We start from the raw sequence: 21043 nt of genomic DNA, 5'->3' as shown, positions 1-21043 counted from the left end.
TAGTATAGGTAGGGGAATATAGAGACAGGTGAGGATGTGGTAGGAATATGGGATTAGTGTAGGATTAGTATAAATGGGTGGTTAATGGTCGGCACAGACTCGGTGGGCCGAAGGGCCTGTTTCAGTGCTGTATCTCTAAATAAAAAAAATAAATATGTATAAGTATTCAATCATCAATCCTCCCCATCTGTCGACCTTCTATTTTAAAGAACTCTAAAGGGCTGATTCTGCACTTGAACTGGCAGAAAATGTGGCCAGGGAATCGTGGGCTTGGAGTGCCTGAATAATTCGTGGCTTAGTTTAAATGGATGGAAAAATTTGGCACTGCATGCCTATGATTTCCCAGTCTGTGCTTGCTATGAGTGCCACTCTGGGCCAGGAATGTCCAAGTCTGGAATCTGACCATACATTTCTTCCCCATTGTCCCTGAAAAAGATAAGCAGCCCCGGTGATATTTCTCTAACCTCAATTCTCCATAAGGGATGCTTAGTAATTTTCAAAATTTGATCCAAATTCACTTAAGATCCTGGCATTATTAAAACTTTATTCTGGTTAGACTGTTCTGTTAAGGTGTTTTGGGGTTTTGAATAGTTGGATGCAGCATTCAAACAGCTTCAATTGTTTGGATCCATCCCCTCAAGTGATGTTTTAGTCCAGTGAGAGAAACTGTCCAATGCTGCATTAAAGTCATATTGAAAAATGTATATTTGATAAGATGCCACATAAGACAAAGATCAGGGCCTGCTTTAAAGATAGTTACAAAACAGAAAGCAGAGGGTAAGAGGAAAGTTTCTTGGACTGGCAGGAAGCAGGAATTGGTGTCTCGCAGGGCTCCATAATGGGATTTTTTTTTTTGTTCACCATATACATAAATGATTGGAACTCAAAAATTAGAGGGATGGTGTCAACATTTTCAGGTGAAACAAATTGGGGGTTACAGCAAGTAACCCTGAGGACTGCACCATAATATCGGAAAATACAAACAGACTTGGAGAATGGATGATAAATGGCAATGACAGTGAGGTGTTGGTCATTTTGGTAGCAACAACAAGGCCACTTATTCCTTGGAAGCTAGGAAACTAAGGGTAGAGGAGCAAAGGGATCTGGAAATACAGATATATAAATCGCAAAAAGTAGCAACACGAGTTGATGAGGCTGTAAAGAGTGCGAATAAAGTCCTGGGATTCATATTTAACAATGAAAAAATAAACCAAACAGGGTAACCAGCCTTTGCATTGAAAGGATTCACAATATAAAGGAGAATGATATTAATAGTGATGATTGACGTCCTGCGTCTGTCTGTACGCGTGCGTGACTGCGTGCACAGCCGCATTCTCCGGCTTGAATCTGAATTCCTGGTGGATTGTGACGCGGCGCGCTCTCGGGTGGCGGCGGTGCGGCGAGCGGGCACGCGCGCTCTGACTGCCACGAGCGCGCCCCGGGGGGGCGGAGTTGGAAGGGACAGAAGCAAGTGTCAGAGAGACAGCGGCGGAGATCGGGGCTGAGCTGCGAGCTGGGGAGTTAGTGGTACAGCTGTGCCCTCAGCCTCAGAAACCATGAATCCTCAGTGTGCGCGCTGTGGGAAAATTGTTTATCCCACGGAAAAAGTGAACTGCTTGGACAAGGTAATTCTATTTATTTCATTTTCACAAACGTATCGTTGGTTGCAATGCGGCTCATCACTTGTCTCGGATAAAGTGTTAAATGGAGAAACAAAATGGGAATGGATGTAAGGTTAGGGAAAAGGTTGAAGGGGTGGTTGGCGTTGCGACCAGGCTGGCTGGTGCATTAAAATGGAGTTTTCTGCTTCTGAACTACGCGAAAAGTGTCAATTTCAGGTGTTGAAGGCTTCAAATGCTGGGAATAAATCTAATTTACTTGTTCAATATGTGACGCATTGCTAAACGATGCGAAGTATTTGACTGGAGCGATACTAGGCAACCTGTCAGTGAATGTTGCTCTACCTGAAGAGAAACTAGTTCGCTATCCATTGAAAAATATTTATTTAATGCGCTTGGTTTATGCTGTATTTTTAATATATTTATATATTTCTCACGATGCATTAGAGATTCTGCGTTTACGAGATTCATAGTTTGACGCAGAATTTATTGTTGACAGCGGTGTGTAGAATGAAGCAAATTAATTTGCTTTCTGCCAACACCTGTGATTTGTGCATGTTTTGAGGTTGGGTTCGGGGTATTTATGAATACAGTGGAATGTCATATATGGAATGATGAACGTGTTTTTCTGAGTTATTTCGTTATCGTATTGACTAAGTATTGGACAAACCAGTTGATGAATGATCGATTTTCTGTTTCTTTTTGCAGTATTGGCACAAAGCATGTTTCCACTGCGAGATCTGCAGAATGACCCTAAATATGAAAACGTACAAAGGATACGAAAAGAAACCTTATTGTAATGCGTGAGTAAATATTGACTTCTGTTTGATGCGGGGAAAATGACGATCCTTATAGTCCATCAAAAAGATCTTAAGTGTTGTATTGTCATTTTAATCTCGCGCAATAAGCATAGTTAACTAAGACGCACTCTAGAAACAAGTTTAGTAACCTTGTCCTGAGGCGTGGCAGCTCTTTATTCAGCATTTATTTTTGGCCATTTACGTAGTTAAGATGTGTACAAGATGATATCTTATTGTGAGGTAAATTGATGTTGCCATGATCAGAAGTTTCAGTACCATAACAGCTATATAAATATACAGTGTTTGAAATTTATGGCATTATTTCTTGCTTATTTTTGTTGGATCCAAAATACTCATCAGAACATCTGCAAAAATATGCATGGGGTAGAGATTTGTATGTCTGAAATAAACACAGCCATCATTTAAATATGTTAATAAAGGTCCTGTGCCAAAATCAGGACCCTTTTGTGAAAATGGCATCTATGAGCATCTGGAATGCCACTTCTTTAGTCCGCTCATCAAATTATAGTAGGAACAGTTGTCAAGCAGCTTTCACAAGTGGTATTTAAAGGGATCATCACTGTCACTTAGGTAATTCTCTGGAGGTCATTTTAGGTGTTTCCGGGCCAATATTTTTGGCTGTTTTTGTTAAGTTGTTGTTTGGTGAACTACTTTTGCAGAGTGAGTTTGTGGAGGACATGAAGTGTTGAACAGGATTGTATGTTATCAGTTGCTGAATATGGAAATGCTGCTAGGTTTATTTACCCTTGAGTCTGACAATCAGGCAGAAAATAGCACTGGAATTTGCCCACATTATTGGATTCCTGCAGGTACAGCGCACCATAGATTGCACGTATGAAGCCCTGAGTGCTTCTCATTACGAGCAAGCTCTGTTTCTCCACAGAAAACTCTTCAATTCGCACAATGTTCAATTTGTTTGCAACCACAAGCATTGACACTTGCAGGACTGTTCTGGGTGTCCTGACAGTAGTCGTGACTCTTCATACTCCGGAACCAGGGCAAAGATGTGAAGCACTGATATAGTGAGCCATGATCCAGGAAGAGTTTTGATTTGAGCAAACCATTGGTGTACTGCAATAATGGTTCCGCTATCTGGACACCTTGTAGGGGTCATTTAGTATAGTCAAGATTAAGCATTAAGATTCATCATCATATGCTGCATGCTTTACAGTATTGCAGTCAAAGGGGAGTTGCCTTGCTGTGCACTGCCAGAACTGTAAGTCAGCAAATTATTGAGGAGAGATTCTTGTGAACCGTCCCTCTACTCCCCAGGGCACCAAAACTTCCTCCTCCCATCTGACCTACTCCTGACAACCACCATATCAATACTGTCAAACATTACAACTTCATGGGTGTTCCTGTTACATCACTAAGATTATGAAAACTAATAGTTGTACCTAAAATTTTACTTCATGCCTCCAAAAGACTCCAGTCTTTACTTGACAAATGGTTTCAAGACTGAATCCTATCTACAAATCACTGTTTGTGCAAAGCCCTAGTGGTGCTTATCTTGTGTTCTTGTTTACCTCTTATATTGCCTTTAAATGGCATCAGCAATGTACGATAATGACACCACTTGCACCCCCAACCGCCCTCCCAACACACTTTTAATTAGATGAGCTGCTGATGAACAGTGTGAGTAGCATTGACAGCCCATCTATTCTATTTAAATTAATCAGGGGGACCAGTTAGTAGTGTCCATATGATCCTGTTCAGATCTGTTTCATCCAACTCTGTCACTTTGTCCACGTGGTTTGTTCTCTATTCTGTTGCCTCTGCCTCATTAAATCATCAATCCTCCTCATTTCATACCCGTTGACACTTTTTGAAGTAAAAAATACAGAGTAGCCTAGTAGATTAACACCTCTGGTGAGACCTGTGTGTGGACTCTCCCCAGACTGATGGGAACTATACAAAATGAGTTTGGAGACTCACTGCTCAGTTCCTGTGGGTCCAGGTATGCTGTGCAAAAAAGACTTGAAATTTGCAATCTCCCTTGTAGAGACTACAAGAATGACTGGTATAGGAAACAGAGAATTTATGTTTGTGCAATGTTCTTGTTGTTTGACCAGACCAAATGTGGCCTGTAATTGTTTGATCTGAAAACCATGGGGAAGATTCTCGCTGTTTATAGTAAAATCATAATTCCTGCTCATTATGCACATGTTTATAATTTTAGTGGAAATAGTGGATGTCTTCCCTTTGTGTGCAATTTAGAAAAGTATATTCTCCATATTGACAGTACTCAGTGAGTAAATTTTAAGGAAAACCTACACCGCAATATCCTGAACTGATATTTGTAACTGCTTTTCTCTCTTTTATTCACATGTTCTTTGTTGCAACTTGTTTACAGCACAGTTAGCGCTCTCAAGATGCCTGGTCATTTGGAAAGCTTTTGCTGCATTTATCAAACTTGTGTGCTGCAGTTCCCTGACTAACTGAGAGTATCATTGTTGAGCATAATGATAATGAGGTTTTTAGTGTTGATGTAGTATGTAGCTTTTTTTAAGTCCCTTTTTTGATAATGGAACATTCATGCATTAGTTGGATTCTTAATAGATAATAACTCACCAACGAATGGATTTTTTTGGATCTTCAGAATTTTTAAAAAAGGCTTTAAACATGACTGAAGTCTACTGGAATGATTTCAAAATGGCTAAATTTTACCCAAATCATGACATATTACTTTGTCAGTGTGTCACTTCAATACATCAGTGTCAGAACTGTGTCTCTACCATCACTGACTTGCAAAAATGTGTCCAGTGGTATCCGAATTTCAAACTTGTACCACAGGATTGCAAAGTATATTAAAACGAAAATCAATTTTGGTGCCTGAGAAATACAGAATAGGTTCCAGAGATAACAAAATAAAATAATAAAAAAGCATTTTATGCATAAATGGAAATGGAAGAACATGTATAAAAGTAGACAAAAATACATTTGGTGGTGTTACTTACATATTTATTACTAACAAACGTCATGTACCTCCCTGTTTTATATCAGTTTTTTCCATACTGTGGTAGCCTGAATAAGGTGGACAATTCTGACCTGCTGCTGATGTGTTTTAATCATTGACCTGGAATTTCCTTCATGGCTACAACCCAGAAGTTAGATCCAAAAATGCACAAATTCCTGCCCCCATTCTGCCAATGTCAAATTATGCTCAGGCTTCATTAGACTACAGCTGAATGAAAAATGGGCAAAAATCAACACAAACAATTGGGGCCTAAGGAAAGCACAAAACTCTCTTTAAAATATGAAAATTAAAGGTTCAACTAATTTAGCCATCATTCATTAACATTGGTCATTGCATGTTTAAAAACCTGCAGTAGGGGAAATTTTAAAAGTGACATACCGATGCCATAAAAAAGCATATGAATAAACAAAATACAGTGTAAGTCTCAGTAAAGATAAACCTTCAAAATCTTTTCAAAAATTGCAATAAAGCATCAGAAAAATGATTTGTTTCCTCTACATCTGAAAGTCATAGTCAGAGACTATCTGATCACAATTTGAAGAGAGCCTCTGAGCAAGTGTAAATGCAGCTGCTTCACCAATGACCTTCTCTCCATCATAAGGTCAGAAGTGGGGATGTTTGTTGATGAGTGTATGATGTTCAGTATCATTCACAACTCCTCAAATGCTGAAGCAGTCTGTGTCCATATGCCACAAGGCTTGGGCAAGTAACATTCATGCCACACAAGTGCCAGGCAATGACGATCTCCAACGAGAGAGAATCTAACCTTCTCCCTTTGATGTTCAGTGGCATTTCCATCGCTGAATGCCCCCACTATCAACATCCTGGGGGTTACCATTGACGAGAAACTGAACTGGAGCAGCCACATAAGGACTGTGACTACAAGAGCAGGTCACAGACGGGCATTCCGCAGCGAGTAACCCACCTCCTGATTCCTCAAAGCCTGTCATCATCTGCAGGGCACAAGTCAGGAGTGTGATGGAGTACTCTCCACTTGCCTGGATGGGTGCAGCACCAACAACACTCCAGAAGGTCGACACCATCCAGAACAAAGAAACCTGCTTGATTGGCACCCGCTGCACCACCGATGCACAATAGCAGCTGCATGTACCATATACAAGACGCACCGCAGCAATTAACCATGTCTCCCTCAACAGCACCTTCCAAACCTGTGACCTTTCTACCTAGAAGGACAAGGGCAACAGATGCGTGGAAACACCACCATCTGCAGGTTCCCCTCCAAACCACCACCATCCTGACTTGGAAATATATCACATTCCTTCACTGTTGATGGATCAAAATCCTAGAACTCCCTCCTCAAGAGCACTGTGGGTATACCCACACCAAATAGAGTCATAGAGTTCTTCAGCACAGAAACAGGCCCTTCGGCCCATCATGTCTGTGCCGGTCATCAAGCACCTAACTCTTCTAATCCCATTTTCCAGCACTTGGCCCATAGCCTTATGTGCTGTGGCGTTTCAAGTGCTCATCTAAATACTTCTTAAATGTTGTGAGGGTTCCTGCATCAACCACCTCTTCAGGCAGTGCATTCCAGATTCCAACCACCATCTGGGTGAAAATTTTTTCCTCAAATCCCCTCTAAACCTCTGCCCCTTACCTTAAATCTATGCTTCCTGGTTATTGACACCTCCGCTAAGGGAAAAAGTTTCTTCCTATCTAACCTATCAATGCCCCTCATAATTTTGTGTACCTCAATCATATCCCCCCTCAGCCTTCTCTGTTCTAAGGAAAACAACACCAGCCTTTTCAGTCTCATTTCATAACTGAAATGCTCCAGCCCAGCCAACATCCTGGTGAATCTCCCCTGCACCCTTTCCAGTGCGATCACATCCTTCCTATAGTGTGGTGCTCAGAACTGTACACAGTACTCCAGCTGTGGCCTAACTAGCGTTTTATACAGCTCCATCATAACCTCCCTGCTATTATATTCTGTGCCTTGGCTAATAAAGGCAAGTATCCCATAAGCCTTTCTAACCACCTTATCTACCTGTGCTGCTGCCTTCAGTGATCTATGGACAAGTGCACCAAGGTCTCTCTGACCTTCTGTACTTCCTAGGGTCCCACCATCCATTGTATATTCCCTTGCCTTGTTAGTCCTCCCAAAATGCATCAGCTCACACTTCTCAGGATTAAATTCCATTTGCCACTGCTCTGCCCATCTTAACAGCCCATCTATATCACCCTGTAATCTAAGGCTTTCCTTCTCGCTATTTACAACACCACCAATTTTCGAACTTACTGATCATACCTCCTATATTCATGTCTAAATCATTAATGTACACTACAAACAGCACAGGTCCCAGCACCGATCCCTGTGGTGCCCCACTGGTCATGGGCTTCCACTCGCAAAAACAGCCCTCGACCATTACCCTCTGCCTCCTGCCACGAAGCCAATTTTGGATCCAAATTGCCCTGGAACCCATTGGCTGTTACCTTCTTAACCAATCTCCCATGCGGAACCTTATCAAAAGCAAAATGGACTGCAGTGGTTCAAGAAGGCAGCTCACCACCATTTTCGCAAGGGCAATTCGGGATGGGCAACAAATGCTGGCCTTGCCAGCGACTCCCACATCCCATGAAAACAAATTTTTTTTTTAAAAAAAGGAAACTCGCATGAAAGTCCTGAAACTTGGGGTGGGCATCTATATTGCAGGGAGATGTGCTTTGGCAAAAGTATTGATCGACGATCGTAAAAGAGATTTGGGGGTAATGTACTTGTGTGCCTACCCCACCTACATCCAAAAGTCAGCAATCCTTAAGGTTGCATATTTAATTTGCATCCTGTTTGTCTCTGGACGCAAATATGTAGGAAATTCCAGCCAATTATGCCACTTGGTTGGTTATGAGCATGGCAAGACCTGAAATTAAGCAGATACCTGAATAGGTATTGAATTAGAACTGTTTAATGATGAATTATTTAACATGTAGCTTTGGATCCTTCCAGAGTCTGGGAAATATTTATGCATTATTTAATGTCTGTTACTTTTAGTGGCATATGGAGGCAAACTTTGAGAACATAGATTTACACTGATATGCTAATCAAATGGTAAACTGACAACTCAGGAATACAGTTATGAAACTGAAAACATAAAGGGGCTTTTACTTCACTGGCATTTCGAATTTTGGAGCCATGGACCATGTAAAATTTCAGAACCAAAAAGTTGGTTATTTCTGCCTTTTTTTCCTCTCTCAAGTTTCCCTGTGGCACATACTTATTTTGGTCTGGATGGTTAGCTGGAGATTTCCTAGCTATATGCCATTTGTAAAGCTGGCAATAGTGATGAATCAGGCAAGCTTGGTGTGGAAGTCCAAATGTGGAATTGGCTGATGTCTGATTGCTCCAGCTCCAGAATGACATAACAGAAACTGAGACTTCTTTGTGTGAAATGATTAATGCAACCGGTATATTTGCACAGCTGCTCTTCCATGATACTACGTAAAGTATTCAAATCAAGCAAAATAAAATTATTCAACCTTATTAGGTTCCACTATGTATATGTCAGAAAAATTGTATGAAGGTGCAAAGCATATAACTTTATATGTACTCTCCTTGTGTATGTTTGTGTAGTTTATGGACTAACTTTGACATTTTTATGTCATAAGTACAATCATGAAACACTACTGTGAAACCAGTAATTCTAAAATATAACAGAGCTCCAAATTAGGTATCATATATATTGTTGACTTTGAGACCGCAAATAACTTGCTAGGATGCTTCCACGCCTTATCTTTTGTCCCTGAATTTTATCTGTTATCACTGGGAAGGTGCCTCTGCTGTAGCAGTAGTTTTGAGGAATTTCATTCGGTCAAAGCAGCACTGCAGAGTTTGGTACTTGGAACAATGGGGCAGGTCTCTTGGATCCTCTACTCCTTTGAAATTTTTACAATTTAGTCCATATGTCCTCTACCTATTCTTCCTCTAAAAATGTATCATCTCACATTTCTCTGCATTAAATTTCATATGGCATCTTTCTCACCAATCTTCTAACTTAAATCTTAAATCAGAAAAGCAGTGGTTGCAACATTGACCCACAGAGGACACCACAGTTTACATCCCTTCAGTCTGAAAATCATCTGTTAATTGATACTGTGTTAATTCCAAGGGGAGGACCCACTATCCGTGGTTAACTAAAAAAGGTTAAAGATAATATCAAACTTAAAGAAAAGGCATATAATTGTGCAAAGGTGGATGGCAGGTCAGAATATTGGGCAGAATATAAAAAGGAGCAAAGAACAACTAAAAGATTAATAAAGAGGGAAAAATTAGAGTACGAGAGAAAGCTGGCTAAAAATATAAAAACAGATAGTAAACGTTTCTATAGATATTTAAAAAAGAAGAATTAACAAAGTGAACGTTGGTCCTATAGAAAGTGTGTCTGGGGAATTAATAAAGGAAAATAAGGAGATGGCAGATGAATTGAACAGGTATTTTGCATCGGTCTTCACAAGTAACATCCCAGATATAGCTGCAAATCAGGAAATGGAAGGGAGGAAAGAGCTCAAGAAAATTACAATCACCAGGGAAGTGGTACTGAACAAATTGTTGGAGCTGTGGGCTGACAAGTCCCCGGATCCTGATGGACTTCATCCTAAGGTCTTAAAAGAAGTGTCTAGTGTGATAGTTGATGCGTTGGTTTTAATTTTACAAAACTCCCCAGGTTCAGGGAAGGTTCCATTAGATTGGAAAATAGCGAATGTAACTCCTTTATTCAAAAAGGGAGGGAGACAGAAAGCAGGAAACTACAGGCCAGTTAGCTTAACATCTGCCGTAGGGAAAATGTTGGAAGCTATTATTAAAGACATTATAGTAGGGCACTGAGAAAAAATCAAGGTAATCAGGCAGAGTCAACATAGTTTTGTGAAAGGGGAATCATGTTTAACAAATTTATTGGAGTTCTTTGAAGAAGTAACATGCTGTGGATAAAGGGGAACTGATGGATATACTGTACTTAGATTTCCAGAAGGCATTTGATAAGGTGCCACATCTAAGGTTATTGCGGAAAATAAAAGCTCATGGTGTAGGGGGTAACTTTTTGGCATGGATAGAAGATTGGCTAGCTAACAGGAAACAGAGAGTAGACATGAATGGGTCATTTTCTGGTTGTCAAGATGTAACAAATGGTGTGCCACCGGGATCTGTGCTGGGGTCTCAATGTTTTACAATGACTTGGATGAAGGGACTGAAGGTATGGTTGCTAAATTTGCTGATGACACAAAGGTAGGAAAGTAAGTTGTGAAGAGGACATAAAAGTAGGCTACAAAGGGATATAGATAGGTTCAATGAGTGGGCAAAGATCTGGCAAATGGAGTATAATGTGGGAAAATGTGAAATTTTCCACTTTGGCAGGAAGAATTAAAAAAGAAGCTTATTATCTAAATGGTGAGAGATTGCAGAGCTCTGAGATGCAGAGGAATCTGGTGTCCTGGTGCATGAATTGCATGGTGTGCAGGTACAGCACGTAATTAGGAAAGCTAATAGAATGTTATTTTTTTTTTAAGAACATTACAGCGCAGTACAGGCCCTTCGGCCCTCGATGTTGCGCCGACCTGTGAAACCATCTGACCTACACTATTCCATTTTCATCCATGTGTCTATCCAATGTCCACTTAAATGCCCTTAAAGTTGACGAATCTACTACTGCTGCAGGCAGGGCGTTCCACGCCCTTACTACTCTCTGAGTAAAGAAACTACCTCTCACATCTGTCCTATATCTATCACCCCTCAACTTGAAGCTATATCCCCTCGTGTTTGCCATCACCATCCGAGGAAAAAGACGCTCACTATCCACCCTATCTAACCCTCTGATTATCTTATATGTCTCTATTAAGTCACCTCTCCTCCTCCTTCTCTCCAACGAAAACAACCTCAAGTCCCTCAGCCTTTCCTCATAAGACCTTCCCTCCATACCAGGCAACATCCTAGTAAATCTCCTCTGCACCCTTTCCATAGCTTCCACATCCTTCCTATAATGCGGTGACCAGAACTGCACGCAATACTCCAGGTGCGGTCTCACCAGAGTTTTGTACAGCTGCAGCATGACCTCGTGGCTCCGAAACTCGACCCCCCTACTAATAAAAGCTAACACACCATATGCCTTCTTAACAGCCCTATTAACCTGGTTAGCAACCTTCAGGGATTTATGCACCTGGACACCAAGATCTCTCTGTTCATCTACACTACCAAGAATCTTCCCATTAGCCCAGTACTCTGCATTCCTGTTACTCCTTCCAAAGTGAATCACCTCACACTTTTCCGCATTAAACTCCATTTGCCATCTCTCAGCCCAGCTCTGCAGCCTATCTATGTCTCTCTGTACCCTACAACATCCTTCAGCACTATCCACAACTCCACCGACCTTAGTGTCATCTGCAAATTTACTAACCCACCCTTCTACACCCTCTTCCAGGTCATTTATAAAAATGACAAACAGCAGTGGCCCCAAAACAGATCCTTGCGGTACACCACTAGTAACTAAACTCCAGGATGAACATTTGCCATCAACCACCACCCTCTGTCTTCTTTCAGCTAGCCAATTTCTGATCCAAAGCTCTAAATCACCTTCAACCCCATACTTCCGTATTTTCTGCAATAGCCTACCGTGGGGAACCTTATCAAACGCCTTACTGAAATCCATATACACCACATCCACTGCTTTACCCTCATCCACCTGTTTGGTCACCTTCTCGAAAAACTCAATAAGGTTTGTGAGGCACGACCTACCCGTCACAAAACCGTGCTGACTATCTCTAATGTACTTATTCTTTTCAAGATGATTATAAATCCTGTCTCTTATAACCTTTTCCAACATTTTACCCACAACCGAAGTAAGGCTCACAGGTCTATAATTACCAGGGCTGTCTCTACTCCCCTTCTTGAACAAGGGGACAACATTTGCAATCCTCCAGTCTTCCGGCACTATTCCTGTCGACAATGACGACATAAAGATCAAGGACAAAGGCTCTGCAATCTCCTCCCTAGCTTCCCAGAGAATCCTAGGATAAATCCCATCTGGCCCAGGGGACTTATCTATTTTCACACTTTCCAAAATTGCTAACACCTCCTCCTTGTGAACCTCAATCCCATCTAGCCTCGTAGCCTGAATCTCAGTATTCTCAACAACATTTTCTTTCTCTACTGTAAATACTGACGCAAAATATTCATTTAACGCTTCCCCTATCTCCTCTGATTCCACACACAACTTCCCACTACTATCCTTGATTGGCCCTAATCTAACTCTAGTCATTCTTTTATTCCTGATATACCTATAGAAAGCCTTAGGGTTTTCCCTGATCCGATCCACCAATGACTTCTCGTGTCCTCTCCTTGCTCTTCTTAGCTCTCCCTTTAGATCCTTCCTGGCTAGCTTGTAGCTCTCAAGCGCCCTAACTGAGCCTTCACGTCTCATCCTAACATAAGCCTTCTTCTTCCTCGTTCATTGCGAGGGGAATTAACTATAAAAGTTGGGAGGTTATGCTTCAGTTATACATGGCATTGGTGCGACCACATCTGGAGTACTATGTACAGTATTGGTTTCCTTATTCAAGGAAGGATGTAAATGCATTGGAAGCAGTTCAGAGAAGGTTTACGAGACTCATACTTGGAATGGGCGGGTTGTTTTATGAGAAAAGATTGGACAGGCTAGGCTTGTATCCACTTGAGTTCAGAAGAGTAAGAAGCGACTTGATTGAAACATATATGATTCTGAGGGGTCTTGACAGGGTGGATGTGGAAAGGATGTTTCCACTTGTGGGAGAATCTAGAACTAGGGGTCACTGTTTAAAAATAAGGGGCCGTCCATTTAAGACAGAGATGAGGAGAAGTGTTTTCTCAGAGGGTCGTGAATCTTTGGAACTCTCTTCCTGAAAAGGCAGTGGAAGCAGAGCCTTTGAATATTTTTAAGGCAGGTAGATAGATTCTTGATGAGCAACGGGGTGAAAGGTTATTGGGGGTAGAGGGGAATGTGGAGTTGAGGTTACAATCAGATCAGCCATGATCTTGTTGAATGGCGGTGCAGGCCTGAGTTGCTGAGGGGCCTACTCCTGCTCCTAATTCATATATTCGTAGGTATGTTTGTATGTCCTTTAATCAGCTTCCTATTGCACACTCCCCTTAACTCTTGTGCTTTAACAACGTCAATAAGCCTCCTGTGTGGCACCTTATCAAGTGTGTATTGAAATTCCATATACACAACATTCACTCCATTTCCTTCATCAATATACTCTGTTATTTTCTCAATTAAATTTGTCAGGCATGACTTGCCTTTAATAACTCTGAACTGGCTGTTGTTAATTAACTGAAACCTTTCTAGGCGATTATTAACTTTGTCTAGTATTAAAGCCTCTAGAAGCTAACTGATGTTAGGCTGACAGGTCTATAGTTATTTGGTTTATCTTTTTCTTCCCGTTTAAACAGATGTTCTATTGGAAATTTTCCAGTCCTCTGGTTCAACTTCCATATTCAAATATGTTTGAAAGATTGTGCTCAAAGCCTTTGCCTTTTATCATTTCCCTCAGCATTCTAGGATGCATTTCATTAGGGCCATGTGACTTTTCTGTTGTGAATTTCACATTTTTTTGATAACTATTTCATTTCCTAACTGTTCCCCTGCCTCCTCTTTTACCCTTTCGTTCCCACTCCCATACTCTTCTTGGAAAACTGAGTTGAAGTACTTATTAAATATCTCTGCTATTCTGTTATGCTCCCCAAGATTTCCTTTTTCATCTTGAGTGCACCTTTCACTTTAACTTTAACTTTTTGCATGCCTATAAAATCTATTATGTTACCTGCCAGTCTTTCTTCATACCCTGTATCAAAAGCAAAACATTGCGGATGCTGGAAATCTGAAATAAAAGCAGAAAATGCTAGAAATACTCAGTAGGGCAGGTAGCATCTCTGGAGAGAGAAACTGAGTAATGTGCCTTTGAGGTGGCCAAGCTGGGTCTCAAGCTGAAACGCTGGTTTAACCTTCGTTTAGTGCAAGATGCCATCTTGGCACAGGAGTTGAAACCAGCCTTTTTTCCCTCTCTGCTCAAGTTTCCCTGTGGCATATACTTGGTATGGTCTGGATGATTAGCTGGACATTTCCTAGCTTTATACCATTGTAAAGCTGGCAATAGAGAAGAATCAGGCCAGCATGGCATGGAAGGCCATGTATGGAGTTGGCTGAAGTGTGATTGCTCCAGCTCCAGAATGGCCTAACTGAAACTGGGAGTTCTTTGTGTGAAATGATTAATGCAGCCAATATATTTGCACAGCTGCACTGGTGTGATGCTGCTTCAAAGTATTATCCAACCTATTAGATAGGTTCCACCAAGTGTATAAGTCACAAAAATTGTATGAAGATAATTTCTCTCCTTATGAAACAGCTGATTGCCACTTAAAATGCTTGTGAGTGCTCATTGAAGAGGCTGCATGGCATTCTCGTGGCTACTGCTTCAGCCAGTGCCCTCTGCTAACAGCGTCCAGCTGTTTGGGAGTAAACACAGTGTTGTTATCGATTTCAAGTGCTACTTAAAGGAATATTCACCTTTTCATGTTCATTGCTGTTGGAGCTGTGATGAGGACCTCTGAAACATATTGGGAGACTTGCTGGGCCACTTTGCCAAGCCTTCAACACTTGAGCAAGATTTATTCCAGAAATTCTCTGAGGACTTGTGCTACTCAACCTTCTTGGATACCTTATAGGAATCACCAGGAGAAAGGGTTCTTGGTCAGGGGTATCTAGCTAAGTCACACCCCACCCCGGCTGTCTGGACAAGGGATGGGAGGAGCACATAGACTAGGAAAAGCAGCACCAACTGCCGAAGGGGAGAGAGACAGGAGGGCGCCCTTCCCCTCTTCTGGGTGCAGGACATTTCTCCTCCTATGAGCCTGTTCTACTTGGGCCTCCAGTACTGCATCTGAGAGCCTGTGTGCCCTGTCTCTCAGACCCTGAGTCATCCTGCAAGGTAATGTTGTCTGCTAGCCAGAGCACTCCACACCTTGAGTGGAAGTAGTTGTGATCTGTTTTAGGTTGTTAAGTATAATAAACTTAGCTCTTTATTGTTTAAACTCAAGAAAACCTGTCCGATTGGTTCTTTCAGGATCACATTAAAGGTAAAGGGTAAAATACTCACTGAGGTGGTAAGCATAACCACTGTTTTAAAAATGAATAAACTCTGTTGCTGTCAAATAAGAGGAAGGACAGGAGAGGAGCCTGGGACACCCTCCTCACCTGACTGTAACAATATAGATTTAGAAATAGCGTTGGATATATTCGAGCTGACTTTCACCTTGTTACTGTTCTGTTTAAGCTTTAAACTGGGTGGTAGCGGGATCAAAATCGTTGAAGAAACAGATTTGCTGACTTATCTGCTTGTTCCTATTTGCAGGCAGACATTGATTTAGGTAAGTGCTCCCATCAGAAATTACAGTATGAAAGCAGGGATCAAATCTCCTGGACAAGAACCCTAAGCCATTTTTGTATCTACATGTTAGTTCCTCAACCCCGCCCACAAACCACAGATGGTACAATTTGGGAGGCAGACATTTGCAGTGGTATCCAAATGATCCTCAACTGTTCATAGTTAAAAGGCTGCAAAGTTTTGGGAGATGATTTCCTTGTGTTCCATTGTTTGAAATCATTTAAGTAGCCAAGCAAAACAAAGTGCTTGGCATGGTTACAAAACAATCTGAACTGTTAAGAGGCTTTTGGCAGTACATTTTCTTTTCTGGTGATTCCATTCTGTAGAGGAGGAGGAGCAGCAGCAGCAAGTGAAGAGTAAACAGCTGTTGCTGCATGGCAAGCAGATATAACGTTTGCTAACAGGACAACATGTCTGTAGTTCTCTGAAGAGCCTTGCGTAAGGAGGCTGTGTTTCTCAAGGGAAGCTGTAATAGAGTTGTCACCATCTGCAATAGGGCCTGCAACCAACTGCCACAGTTAACACAGCATTGCATTTTGCAGTCAAGGTCACTGTAGCCTATTCAATGTAAATGAGTCCTAACTATGTAAATTTATTGGGCTTTCTGCTGACCTTATCTGGCAGACAGAGTAGACATCCCACCTATGGCCTGACTGATGTACGTTCCACTCCAAAACTGATCCCATTGTAAAAATATTTATCTTCTTTGCTGTTTAATTTACTCTTAACCCAGTGTATCTTTGCTAATTAAAGTTATCCATTATTCTTGCTGTCTTGCTGCTGCATTTTTCTGTAGTTTGCCTGCATACTTCCTCCTCAATCTCCTTTCCACTGATCAGAGGCCTATAATATATTCCCAATAGAATAACAGAATAAATAGGTTCAGCTTTTGCTTTATCCCCTGTCATCTCAGTGATCTAGTACTGTAATGCAGTATTTGATTAACAATGTCACCCCTCTTTCAATGTTTCCTACTTCTTACTGAATATTTTGTAATCAGGAATAATTAGCTGTTAGTTATGCCTTAGCCTAAGCCATGTCTTTGTTACTGCTATTAAATCATACCCCTCATAGCAATTTGTGCCTCTAGTTCACCAATATTATTCACCTTATGCTTTGTGCATTTATGTACATAGACATTAAACCTGACTCTTGTCTGTCATTTAATGATTCAAAAAACAATCTATTTCTCTTGCTAAAATTTCTAATGTCCAAAATAAGATTTTAAATAAAATAAGAACATAAATTGCATACTTAGAGAATAATATGATTAGACCTATCCGAAGCATCATTAGAAGTCCCAGAATATACCATGTGATAAAAATACAGTTTGACTTATTCAGTGGCCTTGATAATATGTCATATTACATAGCATAAAATGCTTAGCATTATAAAGCTGTATATTCCTGTTATTATGTTTGTGAGAGTTTGATTCAATGGAAGGACTTTTGAGTCAGAAGGTTTTGGAGTTGCGTCCCATTCCAAGACTCCTGCCTCTAATCTGGGCAGTGTTACACATCAGCATACATGTAAATGTACTTTATTAGTTGTGAAACACTTGGTATGCTGTGAAATGAGAGACACTATGCAAATGAAAGTTCCTTCCATCTATTCATGTTGCTTTTCATTTATCTGTTTCCATCTGTTCCTTGTTTGTTTCCCTTCCACCCTCCCTACTTTTCCCATTCACCATGAGGAATACCCTAAGAGATTTGCTCATATCTATTATATATTAAATTTAGTATGTGAAATGCACATTTCATGGAAAAATCAGAGATACCTGTTGGTATTGTAGGTGTCATTTTGAGAGGTGTTTTCAATGTTAAAGGTGTCACACTTTCTTGTAGGCTCTGCCACATATATAGTCCAAAATAAAGATTTAAACATTAAAAAAAAACTACATATCTTAGAATAAATTGAATTCATTAATTCACTAGATTGTCTTTTGTATCTTTTAATGCCTTTATTAAAGTTTTTATATGAAGGCCTCAGCTTTTCCCAAAAGCATGGAGTTGGCCACGGTATTCATACTAAGAGTTGTGACTCTGATCCGAATTTGGATTCGTCTAGGCATATGTAATGTACCTAATTTCTCAGGATAGATCAATACCATTCAGTCAGCTGTACTGACAGAATATTTTTAACAGTTTCTGCTCTCAAAGGATATTCAGAATTATTTGAAGAAAAGCAAGAAAATAAATTTCAAAATGAATAACTTGAGTTGTTTTTTAACAGTATGTGAGAAAGACAGACTCCTGATTACACATATGTTCTGGCTTTGGAGGTATCCTCATGTGAAGTCAGGGTGATAGACTTTTTGTGCCTTGCCACTGAAGGAATCATCAATTTTTTGGGGTCTGGGTTATTTAAATATTTTTGGCAGTTTTTCAACTTTTTCAGGGGCTAGGTGGGGATAGAAGAAGAGAGAAAATACAGTCCTTAGATCTGTGTGACAGCAGAGCAGGTGAAGAGGCATAAGCTTATTTTAAAAATCTCAAATTTCTCTGCAATTAATTCCACTGAAGATTTAAACAATCTTCTGTCTGCCATAGCAAAGCTGAATGCCGCTAACATGTTGACCATTCCTTACCTCCAGCATTGTTATTGGGGTAATGATGGAAATACCATGTGAGGCATTACCGACTAATTTGGGAATGCCTGTCCATATTTGAGTATATGTATTTCTAGTGGAAAATCCAGAACTGTCAGTGTCTAGCATGGAGCTCACAAAACAGTTCATGGAGATTTTTCTGCCACACCTCTGCAAGATCTCCTTGAATTTAGGCAGAACGGAAATTATAGATCCTGTCTCTGATGACAGAAACATAAATGTGGCCAAGTGGATTCACTGGTTGACCCTAGTTTGAAAACATGTACACCATGGCAGTGTATCATTGCTATTTGAGAGCAGCAGGATCAGCATTGACCAGGGAGCTAATTCCATTCACTAACATTTTGTGAGACATGTTTTCAGTGGTTGGGAAGATCTGGGATCAGTATTTCAGGGATATGATTTTATTGAACGTAGCTGCTTTCGCTTCAAATGAAAGTTTGTTCGTCTTTAGTCTCTAAGAAAGCAGTTTTTACAATTAAATTGTTAAACATGTAGGAAACTTCAGAACACATTCAATAAGAAACTAATCTCCAATAATTGTCCTAAACCCTTTTTAGGTTCATTATCTGATTGACTTGTTTATGAGCATTAAGTTTATATGGAATACAAGGCAATAACGGAAGTAAACTGCATAATTGTATTCTTTACCCATAAAATCTTAAATATACCCTTGAGAAACAATTACAGTATCTTGTGGTGCTTTTATACAGCATGCAGCAGCCCTCAAATCAATAAAAAAAAAATAGTTTCATGTAAAATATCAATGGGTTGTGGTACAAGTTTAACATTGTATCAGTGATTGGCTGTGTCTCATTATAGTTTTAAGGTGGGGGGGCTGTCATCAATATATTTTCAGAGAAAAGGTGAATAGTCATGATTAAGGCCCTACCAAATTCACAACTGTTAAAAATGCATTACGGATCATGAAATCTTGGGTCCTCTGTGAAATTGGCCATTTTGTGAACTTTGTGTTCGCCAATGCTCACCTTGCTGATTGCTGGGCATATTGCGAACATCACACGTTTTAGTGAGTGACACAAGGCTCAACTTGCTGATTGGTATTTGAGGGAGGGCTTTTGTGCAGTTTTGAGAGAAGTCGTCTCGAGTCTTAGTAGACAAATGAGAATGCCAGAATAAGCAAATCAAAAACAGCAACAATCATTACTGCAGCACATCAAGTGAAATAATTTGAAAGCCAAATTCTGCAAGCCTATGGTGGAGTACTGTTTTGCACAAGCTGCAGTGTTTCGTTGGATCACACATGGTAGGCAACAGTTCTGAGCCAGTTAGAGTCTGAAAGCCATCGCAGCCGAAAGACAGCATCCGACACTGCACTGCTGGAAAACAAACATGCAGTAAAACAAGCAATTATTTAATCTGTTTTTAGGTAGTTGACAAGAGAGTTCAGAAAATCGTCAGTTGATTGCAATAGAACTTGTGGATGCTTTTGCAAGTACCAACATACCATCGGAAAAACGTGATCCCCAAAGCTGCAGGTGTTCATTCAAGGTAATGTGCAAAATGGTGGTTGCTTGCCAAGTGCAAATAAACTACAACAGGACTACCTAGCGAAGGTTTTTGCTACACATTGTGCAGAGATGAAGTCTCAGATTAATGTATGTGAGTCTTTTGTAATTATTTGTGGCGAGTCCACCGATGAGCAAGACAACCATGTGCTGCATGTTTTGTTTGATTTTATGTCTGGTAGGGCCGAGGATGCACAGTCAGGAAAGCTGACAACAGTGCTCGTGGACTGCGTCCATTTAGAAGCTGTTAATTACACCACAGTTTCCCAAGCGATAATCAAAACCGTTGCAAAATACAGTGCAGATTTCGACAAAGTGTCTGCTTTCATTAGTGACAATGCAACTTAGCTGACAAAATCTTTCAGATCTGTGCTCCAAGGTGTAATGCCAAATGCTGTCCATATTACATGTAATGCGCATATAATTTCTCTTGTCAGTGAACTGTGAAAAGCAAGTTTGGTAAAGTCGACAAACTGGTCAGCTACGTTAAAAAGATCTTCAAATACTGCCCTAGCCGCAAGCTTCGATACAGGCAACACATTGCAAATGCGGCTGAAATTGGGGAACAAAACATTGCCCTTCCTCCAGAGCCAGCAATTACACATTGGAATTCTTGGTTTTGGGCAGTACAGTATCATGCAGTGCATCTGAAATGCTACTCAGACTTCATCTCGGAAGAGCTTACACTGACACTGAAAACACAGGTTTCAGCAGACATTTGAACCCTTCTAAACAATGCTCAGCTCAGCTTAATGAGCAGGTTCAGTTTGTTGCCAAGAATGCTACACATCTGATGGATTTAATCATTTGGTTTAAATCTCAACATGTCACAATTCACAAAGCTTACAATAAATCTGGGCTGAAGCACAGTCAAACGAACAGCACTCTGATGCGGCTGAATTAAATACCTGTGTTCAGCAGTTGTTTTCTTGCACAGCAAAGAAACTCAAACAATATTACCGTTACGGGGAAGAGTCAAGTGGTGAAGCGACTCAGAGGTTTCAACAGCCTTCTGTGGTGTTCCTGAAAGCTGTGCGTATCTTTGACCCTGCACAAATGCA

At 40.6% G+C, this 21043-nt stretch overlaps 1 protein-coding gene across 4 annotated transcripts in view; it reads left to right on the top strand.

Moving 5' to 3' along the window:
* Window positions 1–1423: 1423 nt before the first annotated feature.
* nebl (nebulette) overlaps window positions 1424–21043 on the top strand; it is a 433041-nt gene continuing 413421 nt past the window's right edge. The window contains exons 1-2 of one of the 4 annotated variants that reach the window (XM_068013576.1): window positions 1424–1625; window positions 2328–2422. In XM_068013576.1, coding sequence (XP_067869677.1) covers window positions 1557–1625; window positions 2328–2422 — 164 coding nt within the window. In that variant the 5' untranslated portion in view covers window positions 1424–1556. The remainder of the gene's footprint in view (window positions 1626–2327; window positions 2423–21043) is intronic. The other 3 variants (XM_068013582.1, XM_068013591.1, XM_068013600.1) reach the window with 3 other exon arrangements.

Source organism: Heterodontus francisci, chromosome 2, assembly GCF_036365525.1.
Source record: "Heterodontus francisci isolate sHetFra1 chromosome 2, sHetFra1.hap1, whole genome shotgun sequence".
NCBI classification, from domain to species: Eukaryota; Metazoa; Chordata; class Chondrichthyes; order Heterodontiformes; family Heterodontidae; genus Heterodontus; species Heterodontus francisci.
The sequence above is the reverse complement of the archived record's forward strand: the minus strand, read 5'-3'. Positions and strand labels throughout refer to the sequence as shown.